Source organism: Solanum stenotomum, chromosome 8 (assembly GCF_019186545.1).
Source record: "Solanum stenotomum isolate F172 chromosome 8, ASM1918654v1, whole genome shotgun sequence".
NCBI classification, from domain to species: Eukaryota; Viridiplantae; Streptophyta; class Magnoliopsida; order Solanales; family Solanaceae; genus Solanum; species Solanum stenotomum.
The window spans coordinates 21,028,478-21,041,604 of NC_064289.1; the positions used below are offsets into that span (position 1 = coordinate 21,028,478).

General features: G+C 34.1%; 2 protein-coding genes across 2 annotated transcripts; one reads left to right on the forward strand and one right to left on the reverse strand.

Annotated features, from left to right (window-relative positions):
- The first annotated feature begins 2,049 nt into the window (after nucleotides 1-2,049).
- LOC125873311 (rab GTPase-activating protein 22-like) lies at nucleotides 2,050-7,781 on the forward strand. The gene is made up of 5 exons (XM_049554218.1): nucleotides 2,050-2,683; nucleotides 4,762-4,897; nucleotides 5,364-5,413; nucleotides 6,016-6,069; nucleotides 6,247-7,781. The coding sequence occupies exons 1-5, from the start codon at nucleotides 2,502-2,504 to the stop codon at nucleotides 7,472-7,474; spliced, it is 1,650 nt and encodes a 549-aa protein (XP_049410175.1). The 5' UTR covers nucleotides 2,050-2,501; the 3' UTR covers nucleotides 7,475-7,781.
- A 1,580-nt stretch (nucleotides 7,782-9,361) lies between these two features.
- LOC125873324 (cytochrome b5-like) lies at nucleotides 9,362-12,372 on the reverse strand. Its single transcript, XM_049554238.1, has 4 exons — nucleotides 12,313-12,372; nucleotides 12,123-12,212; nucleotides 9,910-9,976; nucleotides 9,362-9,805 (listed from the first exon to the last, which is right to left on the reverse strand). Exons 2-4 carry the CDS (start codon nucleotides 12,207-12,209, stop codon nucleotides 9,555-9,557), a joined length of 405 nt encoding a protein of 134 aa, XP_049410195.1. The 5' UTR covers nucleotides 12,210-12,212; nucleotides 12,313-12,372; the 3' UTR covers nucleotides 9,362-9,554.
- Between the last annotated feature and the right edge of the window lie 755 nt (nucleotides 12,373-13,127).

Genomic DNA, 13,127 nt, shown 5'->3' on the forward strand with positions numbered 1-13,127 from the left:
TTTATTTCAATTTAATTGGTAAATAAATTGATAAAAAATAATGAATTTGGTGAATATAAAATTATAAATGATAAAGTAGAAATTGATTTGAAGTAACAATAAATTTTATATATGTTTGTGAGAATGATGGTTATATGAGATATAAAGACTTTAAAAAGTAATGATATTTACATATAAAATAGATGGTTAGTAGATATAAATATGAGTTTTATTTTACAAAATATAAATTTATTGGTTAATTTTTGTATTTGAAAAATCCAAATCATGATTTAATATTCTCAAATCATACTTTTTAGAGAATTTGAGATTTCAACTCCTGATATAAAATTATGAGATGAAATCACATGTTACTCATTGAGAGCATGTTTGACATTGCTGCTAAAACAACTTATTTTTAGAAGCATTTTTTTTTAAAAATAACTTTTTAGAAAAGTACTTTTGAAAAAAATAATAATTTGTGTTCGACTAATTCATTTAGAAAGTGTTTTTCATAAGCAAATTACGTTTGTCTATCTTTTTCAAAAAGTGTTTTTGACTGACAAATTACAAAAAAGGACAACTATTAATGTACTTCTAATATTAAAGTTATTTTATACAGAGAAGCTATTTTAAATATCTCTTATAAAAAAATTAATGAAATCTTTATTAAATTAAAATGTACATGTTTAAATTTTCAATTAATATTAAATATTTTTTTGGGATGCCGAAATCTTTAATTTTTTTTTCTAATTTTATAAAAATATTGTTGTTACCTTTTTTCTAATTCTGCAAAATAGTATGTAAAATAAAATATTATATATAAAATAATATTTTTAATGTAAAATAAATTATAAAATTTATTATATAAAAATAAAAAATAAAATTCTTAAATGAAATTTAAGAAAACTTATGAAATATGATAATAATAAGTATATTGGTAAATATGTATATATGAAAATGATATTTTTTGTTTCTGCTTCAGATAAAAATAAAAAAAACTTCTAACTTCTTCTGGACATTAGTAAACCTGATTTTACTTCCATCTAAAAATATTTTTTACTATTTATCAAACACTTAATTTTTTAATAAAAATATTTTTTTTCTTAAAATATATAAGTGTTTCTAATCTCTCAAAACCAATGTCAAACCGTCTATAAGTTAGAAAAATAATATAAAATGGAAGGAAGAGTACCATGAGATTGGCCTTGTTCGAACGTCGCATCCGTGCCAAAAGGGTGCTCGCTTAGGCATAACACTACCCCACGGAACCAACTTTACTCAGATCCAGCGTGCGCTCTCTCTCTGCCTTTTTTTATTTTAGTTTTTCAATATCTATATTGATATTGAAGCTGATTAAATCTGAATTTATATATAAAAAAAAAAATTATATTAAAGAGTAGAACAAAGACGATTTCGTATTCAGAGTGTTTAAATCTAAAATCTCTAATTAAAAATGAAAGAATACTTATCATGTCATTATCAGTTTATCACTCTCGTTTGTTGCACTCTCTCTCTCTTTCCCCCTTTCTCTCTTAGGCAGTGGTAGATACAATACAAAAAATTCATATTGAAAAGTAAAATGCTTTCTAACAAAGATAGTTCTATATATAGAGACTTTAAATTTGAAATCTTTGATTTAAATAAAATAAATACTTATTACTCCCTCCGTTTAAAAAAAATAACCTCTTTTCCTTTTTAGTCTGTTTCAAAACGAACGACCTCTTACTTTTTTTTGTAACATTTTAATTTCAGCTTTCAACGTGACATATTTAAGGCCACAAAATTAAAGGATAATTTTGTACATTTAACATAACTTTAATTTAGGACCACAAGATTCAAAAGTTTTTTTTATTTTCTTAAATTTCGTATCAAATTAAACTAAATCATTCTTTGTGAAACGGAGAGATCTATTATAACTCTCGTATGATGCACTCTCTCTTTCCCCCTTTCTCTCTAGGCAGTGGTAGATACACTACAAAATGAAAATAGACAATCCACCTTAAGCCCCCTCTTAGGAGACTCCTTTTTAGGTCCCCTCACTCATCTAAATCTTCAACAAGAGACAAAACAAACACAAATCTTAAATGAAAAAAAGCTAAATCTAAAAGAAAAAACAGTTAAACAAAGACAAAACGTTCAGTTTTTGTTGTGAGTTATGGTGGAAAAGGGCATAATCGACATTCCTTATTAATCCTTTATCTCTCTTACCTGCCTTTTTTTTCTCTTTATGTTGTTGATTCAATCGGCACCCTGCAGTTTTCATCGGCGGCAGCAGCAGTAACACCGGTGGTTTCTCGCTGAACCACCACCTTTCTAATGCCGGAGTAGTACTTCTTGCTTTAACGGCCTTGGCCGGACTCGCATTACCCGCCGCCGTTATCTAAGTTAAAAAAAAATTCAAAAAATAACCGGCTGAGTTTTTCAAAGCGAAAAGGAAATTACGTTATCACAGTTTTTTAACGTCAATCTCACTCATTGAAAACCCTAGAAATTTGTTGAAGAGTATAGTGATTTGTTTGTAAATGAAAGCTCTCAAACGAAGTCAGACTCCATCGTCTTCAAATTCACCTTCACCTTCTTCAAATTCACCATCGTCGTCGACGGCGACGGCGACGGCGGCGTCATCATCCTCCTGGATTCATTTAAGATCAGTTCTATTTGTCGTTGCGTCCTCCTCACCAGCTTACTGTGCTTCATCTGATCGGTGAGTCTCTCTTCTCTTCGATCTGCTTCTCAGTTATTCCTATCACTGTAGTTTCTATATTCAGCTAGCATTTCAGTTAAATTTAGTGTATTACTCTCAGATCTCGATCTTGTGCTCTTTGTTTATTATTTTTTTTGTTTTGCGTAGGCTATTTCAAAGTGTAAAAGTTGGATATTCTTCCAAATCATTTGCTCAATTCAGTGTCCTCTATATGTCTGTAGTGTTAGTCGATAGAATTATTATCTTTGTCTGTAATTTTGATTTTCGTGATTGTTGTATTTGTTTCCAATTTGGGTATCTTCTTAGCACTTTGATTTGAACTCTTGATTTATATCAGCCAAAAGTGGCTAATTTACATCTAATCTCTATTTCAAGTGTTTTAAGTTGTGATAAGGTGATGATATTTTTTTATTTGATTGTTTGCTGGCTGTATTCTATATATTTTAGCTTATATATTTGACAAAAAAAATATGAAGGCTAATAGTAGCTGCTTATTTTTGGCCTCTTGCTGCTCTCTTATTTTAGCTTTTCTCCTCTTTGGTGATCCAAACAGGACCTGTACATCTTTTAAGTTCAGAAAACATAGTACTATTCGCTTCTGAGGATTGATTTAATGGGCAAAAGAGTACAAACCATAGTACTATTTGTTGTTGAATTATAAAAATTCTTTTTGTGGATGCTCTCATGTTCTTCTTGCTTCTTGTAGGTTTTAGTTTCTTTTTGAGACCAGCTTTGTACTTCCAATTCTATTAAACATAGCAAGGATAATTACTTCGTACACTGATTGCCCTTTTTTCATTTCCTCTGGATGAAAAAGGCTCTTTTGGAATTGGGATGTGATGTTCTGCCTTATGAAACACTTTTTATTTCTCTGATTTGTTATTTATGGGATCTTCTTGCATTGTGTCTTTTTGCGTGAAATCTGAGATATCATTTGGTAAATGTTTAACAGAATCTGATGCTTTAGGATAAAGGCATAAATGTTCTTATTTATAGTCTTTACTAGCATAAATCCCAAGCACTTAGGACTACAAAGCAAACTAGTATGATCTGCCAGTTATGGCTTGTTGGGCTATGTTGTTTGAACTGCCGTTTCAGACAGAAGATTGATTATCGCCTCTCATAATGTTTCCTGCAAAATTAGTTTTATTTGGAGGTAATTGACAATGCTTGTGCTAGGATATTTGATTTAAAAGATGTATGACGTGAACGGTGGGAGGTAATAGGGAATTGACCTATTCATAGAGTGATCCTATGATCGATACAAGATATAGACTAACTATGGCATTCTTTATTCTATTCTAGTTCTGAAAAAAATAAAATAGACGCACTTCTGCTTATTGGCTATTGCAAATCACACCAGTCAAAGATGTACCTATGTAGAAGCATACTGAGAGGTTAAGTTGTCCTTATGTATAATCTCAATAAATTTATCAAATACATCATTGTTGGGCCCTTTGTTTCCTGCTACCCCTCTACTTTCAAGTTGTTCAGCCTCAGCTTCTGGATTAAACTGTTGAAATGGGTTGTATCTGTAAATCTTTGTGATATTCTCAAGTTGATATTTTTCATACTCAGTTGCTCTGCTATGTTGATAAAAGCTAAATTGGGCTAATTTGCTAATCACCGGTGTACCACGACTCAAACTTGTCAGATAAATTTCAACGCTGCATAATTTAATTTTGTAGAGCTTCCTTATTCCTTAAGCATCTTACTTTATTTTGTAATGAATCCTGATAATGTTAATCTTTATTTTTGGGCTGGGTATCTCTTACTTCAAATAATGCACCGAGAAAATGAAAAAATAATTTGTATAAGCTTATCATCTCCAATATGTAACGATTATGGACTTGTGATCATTTAGTTTCCTTTGGTTTGATCTGTGTTTGCACTGGTGAACAATTTTTCCCTGTCACCTTTATGCTTTTCCTTTTTATTGCTGGATTGTTGAAGTTGTGAAATTTTTAATGATGCTGAATGTTTTGTTTTATTAAATGGTAATTTGATCTGCTAATATAGTTACCTTAACCTGTAGCTGTCGTTTACTGAAATGTTTAATTATGTCTGTTTCATTTCAGAGGTCATCTCAAATCACCATGGTCTCGTAGAAAGAGAAAACATGTCCTTGCACCCCTGCGGTGGAGAAGCTTTTTTACCCCCGATGGAAAGCTTCGTAATGGAGGAGTTAAATTTCTGAAGAAAGTTCGAAGTGGAGTGAGTTGCTGCACCTTGATATTTTTTGAGAATCGCATTTTCCATGTATTCATTTATTTACATATTAGAACTTTTAAATGTTTGTTTGGAACTGTGAAAGGGAAGGAAAGCAAAATGAAGGGAAATGAGAAGAGGGAGTTTTAAAGAGAAAATCATTTTCTTTCCCTTGGTTAAGGTGAAAATAACACAGTTTTCTTTTGTTTGGAGTCCAAAAGAGGAACGGAGTGGTGAATTGGAGTGTAGACTGCTTTGCTTTTCAAAATTTCTGTTGATTTTCTCCTTTCCAAAGAGGAAAGAGAACCTTGTGGGACAAATTGCAGATCAGTTTTCTCTGTCGAAATCTTTTTCCTCAATTGTCAAACGCAAACCTAACAGCAGAAAACTTTACCATCTTCCTTTTCTTTCTCTTCCCTACTGTCAATGTAAAGGGTTGGTTCGTTTACTGAACTTTGTTTCTCTTATGCAGGGAGTTGATCCTAGCATCAGGGCGGAGGTTTGGCCTTTTCTCCTCGGGGTGTAAGTTTATCCTCTCGTACTAGTTACCATTATTAAAATTGAAATTTGGTTCATTCCGCACACTCCTTCCCCCCCTTTCTTCTTTCACTTTGGTGGGCCAATTTATTTTGCTTTACTTTCCAAGGGAGATGATGGAACTCCATTGTCCAGATTGATGACATTAAACTTTCTTCCAGTTCTGTCAATTAATTCGTTTCCATAATGAGTGAGACCAGTACTGCAGTTTTTCTACTGGATCTTTTAAATGAATCCTCTTATGAACCGGTTTCTGTATATTGTAGGGTCCCTGTTTCCTATTGATCTATACTATTAGGATTGTCTTCTACGGAAGATTATATAAAAGAAACCAAGCTCTGGTCACTAAGTCTGAAAATAAATTCATTCATTGGTGATTTAATGGGTTCTTAATTGCTTGTGTCTCTTTAGATCTATGCTGAGAAAGGTCAGACTCTATATAGCTTCTGTGATTTTTTAACTTGGTGGTGTGATGGGCAGGCAATGTTTTTGTAGGGTCTCCGTTTGTCTAATTACTCTATGTGTCAGAGTTTTATACTGGTGAAGGCTTGGGTCAGGACTGATAATTATTCCTTGTGTCTGTGCAGCTATGAATTGGACAGTACCAAAAAAGAAAGAGACACTGTAAGAAAAAAGAACAGGTAACGTCTCCAAATACATCTGCTCTACCTTGACAAAGGTGTCATACATGAAAATCTTTTTAATCTCTGCTTTTCAGTTGACAAGTTATAATCACCTTTCTATTATTAGTAGTTCCAATTCATTTTTGGACTCCCATAGTTCATACTCCTTAATGGTGCATAAATATGTGAATGCAGAAAGGAATATGTGATGCTTCGGAGGAAGTGCTGCCAACTACTGAGACACAATAGTGAAACCTTTAAAATGAAAGTGACGGGTGGAATTGGAAACAATGGAGACAGTGGAAATCTCATGGAAGGAATGGATTTTCCCGATTATGAAGATGTCAGTGCCCTGGAATCCCTCTCTAGTGGGGACCGGAGCCCATTTGTTGAGGATTCAGACAGTCACAGCAATTTAATGTTGGATGAATTTTCTAGTTCCAAACGAGCCATGGAGCCAAATGATGTCTCTGACTCTGAGTCGTCAGATTCTGATTCCTCTGCAGATCATGATGTGCATCATAGTTTCCTCTCTATAAGAAGCATGTATGATACAGCCGAAGTGCATTCCAAGGAGGACTCTTCTCCTTCAAAGACAGAAGTCCAGCCACAGCCCTGCAATGCAGAAGATTTTGCTACATGGCAACGAATAATTCGGGTTGATGCAGTTCGTGCTAATGAAGAATGGATAGCATATTCCACACCTCAGGCTGGAGTAGTATCAGATTGCCGGGCACGCTGTTCTGCGCAGGCTGTTGGACTGAAGGACTATGATCACCTCGAGCCCTCAAGGATCTTCCATGCTGCTCGGTTAGTTGCCATCCTTGAAGCCTATGCGCTTTATGACCCTGAAATTGGCTATTGCCAGGGAATGAGTGATTTGCTTTCACCAATAATTACTGTGATGACAGAGGACCATGAAGCTTTTTGGTGCTTCGTTGGTTTCATGAGGAAGGCTCGACATAACTTCAGGCTTGATGAGGTTGGAATCAGGAGGCAACTAAATATTATTTCTAAGATTATCAAACATAAGGATTCACATCTCTATAGGCACTTAGAGAAGCTTCAAGCAGAGGATTGTTTTTTTGTGTACAGGATGGTGGTAGTGCTCTTCAGGAGGGAATTAACTTTTGAGCAAACACTCTGCCTATGGGAGGTAATGTGGGCAGACCAGGTCGCTATTAGGGCTGGGATTGGGAAGTCTGCATGGAGTAGGATTAGGCAGCGTGCTCCACCAACAGATGATCTTTTGCTCTATGCAATTGCAGCATCTGTATTACAGAGGAGGAAACAAATCACTGAGAAGTATAGTAGCATGGATGAAATTTTAAGGGAGTGCAATAACATGGCTGGTCATCTTGATGTATGGAAGCTACTAGATGATGCCCATGATTTGGTGGTCACTCTCCATGACAAGATATAGACACCTTTCGTATAGTGCCTTCCAAAATTTTATACCACTTATTTATTCTCTTTGCTAAATTCAGCATTAGTGAGTCGGTGCTCTTCAAGTCTTCATGTTTTTGTGGTGAGGAAGAACTTTCTACCTGACAAGTGAAAACATTGCTCTGCTGCTGCTCTTTTTGGGTCAGAGATCGGGGTTATCTATTACTCGCAACTCTGCCGAGTACAGGCACTGCTATTTGCTCGATTTCAGTGTAGCCATTATTAGAAAGCCTGTGTTCCAGACTGTTCTACCATATGCTCAATATATATCTTTAAAGTTCTCATTTTTAATGCTTATAGAGTTATAGTTATAGGGTCTATTTAATACTGTAGTAGGAAAACTTATTCGAAGTGGATATCTTGTACCCATTGCCCAACTTGCTTGGGATCAAGAAGTGGGGTGTTGGGTTGGGAGTCGTGTGGGCAAGCATGAGCTAGATTAGTTATATATTTAAGTATCCGATGTTGGTCATGAGCGCCTTACAATTGTGTATTTACACTGTTTGTGATACTTTTAGCAGTTGAGATGTGGAATGGTTGGTGTTTGGTTTTTGACTTTGTGTGTGCTAAGCAGAAGCATTGAAAGCCTTGAACGGTTTGACATTGTTATCCTGTTTGCCTGCAACTTGGCTTGCCTCAAATTCGGTGATGGAACAAAAAGAACATTACCTTTCTACAAGAGCTGTTACAGTGCCCAAGTGAAAATACCACCACGGGCAAGCTTCTTATTGTGCACAAATTGCATGAACAGTTTACTCTCACAATTTTACCATGTTAGTAACCCTTCACAATTTTCCGCCAGAGTAGCTTCAGATCAGGAATTAGATGGAGATAGCCTAGGGGTTTAAGGCATAGAATTAAAAGCCTAGAGACTATAGGGTAAAGAAATTCTTCTCTTAGGGCATGGGCAAAGCTCATTTTTCTAAATTCAACTACTTAAATTTCAAACTCAGCTTTCGAGTCAGTCGGTTAGCTGCAGCTATGTTTTCTAGTACACTGAGGGCATCTTCAACCCTAAACTCTATTTTACTCACCAAATATAGAGTTCTTAATTTTTTTCAAACAATTAATTTCAACTCAATTCTCTATTTTACTCTCTAAATTGAATCTTTTTCTCTCTCTTCAATATTATAATTACTTTTTAATTTCTTTATTTAATATAAAATTATATTTTATTCTAAAATTTTAAAGAACAACTATGAATAATTGAAAAAAAAATCAACAAACACAACCGCAATCACAAGCACAACAATTCTCTAGACCATACACTATTCTTTTCTGAATATTATTAAATCTAAAAATGACCTACCGAATTACTAAATTATTATTGTAATTTTTAAAATTATTATGTTATGTATTGTATTGTTATCTTGTAAATTATTATGTCATGTATTGTATTTTAAAATTAAAATTTTTATCTTATCATTTAAATTTTGTACATTCTTCATAGTGAAAATCAATAATAACATCAAATTATATCTTAAAGTGAAAAAATGAAAAAAATAAAATTGAAATATTGTTAATTAGGGATGAAAGTAGTATATATTAAATAATATATTTTTTAAAATGTTATATTACACTTAAAAAGAATTACGAATATTAGAAATTTAATTAATAGTCTTATATGAAAAATAATATGTTAGTTACAAATATGGGATAGATGGTAGAGGGCTGCCTGCGCCCAAAAGTAATAAGAATAATATTAAATTAATGAAAAAGTGAAATAGAGAGATTTGGAGAACTACTACTCACCTCTGATTGGAGACCCAATTCTCTATTTTACTCTCCAAATATACAGAATGGAGAGTAAAATAGAGTGGGGTTGGAGATGTCTGATGTAGCACAGAAGTTAAACTACTCAAAATAGAGAAGGACGTCTGTCAAATATCATAGACATAAACCCAGTGAAGTCTATTGTTTACAAAGAGGTCACTACGAATGGCAACTGTGAAGCACATACAAACTGATAATCAAAGTTCAGCTCCTTGATGAACTATAAACCAAGTGTCAATTGACAACTATGTAAATCAAACAGTTCAAATTAGATTGTGACGGATTTACTTCTCCTTGGTGTAGTGTCGCACAGCAAAGGCTAAGCCCAAAATCAAGAGGGGCACAAGGATTTGCAAAATTTTGATAACAAATTCTGAAGTCTTGTCTGGATTGTATGGGGCTTGTTGTGGAGGAATGTAAGCACGTTTAAGAGGAACTGTTGACTGATCAATATCTCCAATGTAATATTTATCCATCATCTCCCTAGCAGAATCACTGTGGCCGACATCTTCAAAGTCATTCGTTGCATCTTTCCCTGTCACACAATCAAATGAATTTCAGATACCAGACCAAAGAGAAATGCATTATCAAAACTCACAACCAAGATAATCTAAACTGTGTGAAATACTCGTGCATTACCTGTTGCTGAAAGCAAAACTTCATCACCACCTGGATGATCTTCCATAAATGGAGTCACATCATACACCTGGAAAGCAATTTAATATCAAGACATCAATCAATATTTGTATTACAGAAGGAGAAAAATAAGAACTTGGATCCTCAAACAGAGTGATGGAAGAGTCTAGATAACATAGGAAGTATCCAAGAAAAAATCAGATAGTCAGGGGACGTCGGGTTTAAACATATTTCACGGTGTAAGTAGCTTAAAGAAGAATGTCCATTGTGGAATCCTTTGAGGTACTCCACAGTTAGGCTTTCTTAATCTCCAGCAGTTACAGCTGACTGGCTGGAAATAAAGTTGAACAATTATATTAGATGTACATACTAAAGATTCTTCATTTTAACAAATCAGATGCATATTAAATTTATGTTGTGAAGATCAATCCCTATTTGATCAAATGAGATGAAAGGATCCTTGTTTTATCAGGTTACTCTATGTTTAAAAAAAACTGAGTCAAAATTGCTGATTCGCAGTACGAACGAGCAGGGGAAGTCAGAAATAAAATATGTTTGACTTAGTCAGCATAACATAAGTCTGATTTACCTTTCCATAAAACACACTCCTACAAGGTTTAGGTCTGTGCCACTGAGACACGAGAGATACATGACCAACAATGCTTCATGTGTCTAGAGATCTTCTTCTTTGAATCAACACAATATTAGAAAAATGTCATCTGCTTGTCTTTTACTACGAAATGCTTATTCATGTTTATGTTTTTTGCTATAAAGTCTTCAATGTGACAAGCCTGTTTTCAATATATTATATATGTGATATCAGTCACAATTTCCTAGAGAGGTGAAGGGACTATTGCTAATATAAGTGGCAACTTCCTAGCATAAGGAGAAGATACAACAAATGTAATTTTTTTGTTAGTAGAACCATTGTATTTTGTTTATAGTATGAAAGTCTTGTCACATTAGTCTTTCTATAGATTGTTTAGTTTATCCTCGTTTTTGTCTATCAAAGTTAGGTCCATGTGGACCATGTGCCCCTCTGCTTTTGTAACTTTTTGGAAGTTATAGACATGGTAGGGCTCAAGCCTAACCCCCCACACCGTTAAGGTGATGGCTTAAAATTTAAAGAAAAATAGTCGCAATTTTTTGGGTAATATGATACCATAGCAACATTCATGGGCAAAATTTATTGGTGCAGACCTTAGACACAGAGAATAAAGGAAAAAGAATACTGGCTATATCCACCTCTACATTTATAAAGTTCAATTGTTTATTTCTACTATCAACCCCTGATGTTCTACACTGCTAATCAACACCTGCTCTCAGTTCCCAAGGGGGAAATCCAATTTTATGTTACCAAGATAAACCTTCCAAGTAAACCCTTCGGGGTGGCCCAGTGGTTTGGGCTTGTGATTTCCATGTTGGAGGTCTCAAGTTCGAAACCCCTTGCCAGCGAAAGCAAGGGGTTTGCCTTCTAGGTCGAGCTCGTCGCACCGGGCTTGCCTAGTGCGGGTTACCTCTTCTATGTGGTTTGCGAGCTATTGCATAGGAGCGGGGGTTTTACCTTGTGCGCACCCAAAGGGTAGCGACTGCGGGTTTCCCTTGTCATCAAAAAAAAAAAAAGGATAAACCTTCCCAGTATGAGCAACACAAAAGTTGTCTCCAACTGACCTATAAGTCACGGATTCGATCCATGGAACATGAGGTATGTTGCCTGCATCACACTATTCCCGGACTGGACTCCTTGTGGACACATGATGCTTTGTGAACCGGATTGTCCTTTTTATACACTATTAACCTCTTTAACTCTTTAACACCACTAACACCAAATGGATGCAAAGTCAGAAAATAGACTAGGTAACGTTTAAGACTAGTGAACAGAACAACTAAGCTTGCACAAAGCAAACAATTCAACACCTACTTAAACAAAAACCATATCAGATCATCAAAGACATCCCTAGATTGCAAACAATTCGATAACTTCAATGAACATTACTTTCTACAACCCCACTTTTTCATCTCAATAAGTTGAATTAATGGCCAAAAACGAGAAGAAAAAACAAAACCAATCAAGAATAACAAGATTCAAACTCATCACGATCTTAGTAGCTCAGTTGATTGTGTAGCTGAACTTTCACCTCGTTCAAATTCATTAATCATAAGAATACATCTCATAAGAAATTACTACTACTACTACTACTACTAAAAGATCTAACCTTTCCACTGATAATAAGCCAACAATCTTTGGTCTTGTTGTGCTTTGCAACCTCCTCAAATACATGAACTTTCTGATCTGACCCCATCTACTGAAAACCCAAATAAAGTTAAAAACTTTAACACATAAATAAGCAAATCAAAGAGATTCAACATAAGCTAATCAAATATAAATGGAATTTGAATACTCACACAAGAGGACTTTAGTGTCTTGGATTCTCCAAATCTATAAACAATTGTTCACCAAACAATTTTGTGTACACAAATGAATATATAGTAGTGGAGATGTTGAAAGAGAAAAAGAAATGCCCCTGAAATTTGATGGAAATTACAATGTTATTTTCACGCCCATGGTTTATTCGAGTCGAGTGTGCCACACGCGCATCAAATAAATTCTTTGCCGACCGGGGGTAGTTGGGGAGATTTTAGTACAAATATTTGAAAACAATGATCATCTAATGACACCGGTTTTTTTGGTTTTCTTGCCATTTTCTGTCCTTTTCATTTTTTGTTTTGTTTGCATTCGATGAAATCTTGTACAAATATTTGAAAACAATGATCATCTAATGACACCGGTTTTTTTGGTTTTCTTGCCATTTTTTGTTTTGTTTGCATTCGATGAAATCTTGATTAAATTTGAATTTATGTGGAAAAGTTATATATATTTTTATTTTTTTGTTTTAATTTGAAGTCTGATTTCTACATTGAAATCTGATAAAATTAGGATTCACATAAAAAACTTCTATATTTTTTATCCTTCTTTTAAATTTTTGTTCTATTCGATGTCTATTATTCATATTGAAATTCGACTAAATCTGAATTCTAAATTCTTCTACTTCCTCCAAATTTGTGCTTTTTTTAAAAAAAAAAAGTAATTTAATACTCAAAATTTATTGATTAGGTTTAGGGTGTTTACTAGGGGTAGGGTATGTGTTGGAAAAAAGGTGGAAAGTTATTTTCTAATCACAGGAAGAAAATAAAAGAGAGAAATACCTATTGGTAGATAT

Excerpts from the sequence above, each read along its gene's own strand:
- LOC125873311 (XM_049554218.1), top strand. The coding sequence starts at position 2,502 with ATGAAAGCTCTCAAACGAAGTCAGACTCCATCGTCTTCAAATTCACCT. Across the intron at positions 2,684-4,761 it reads TACTGTGCTTCATCTGATCG|AGGTCATCTCAAATCACCAT; the intron begins GTGAGTCTCTCT and ends GTTTCATTTCAG. Across the intron at positions 4,898-5,363 it reads TGAAGAAAGTTCGAAGTGGA|GGAGTTGATCCTAGCATCAG; the intron begins GTGAGTTGCTGC and ends TCTCTTATGCAG.
- LOC125873324 (XM_049554238.1), bottom strand. The coding sequence starts at position 12,209 with ATGGGGTCAGATCAGAAAGTTCATGTATTTGAGGAGGTTGCAAAGCAC. Across the intron at positions 9,977-12,122 it reads GGCTTATTATCAGTGGAAAG|GTGTATGATGTGACTCCATT; the intron begins GTTAGATCTTTT and ends ATTGCTTTCCAG. Across the intron at positions 9,806-9,909 it reads AGTTTTGCTTTCAGCAACAG|GGAAAGATGCAACGAATGAC; the intron begins GTAATGCACGAG and ends ATTGTGTGACAG.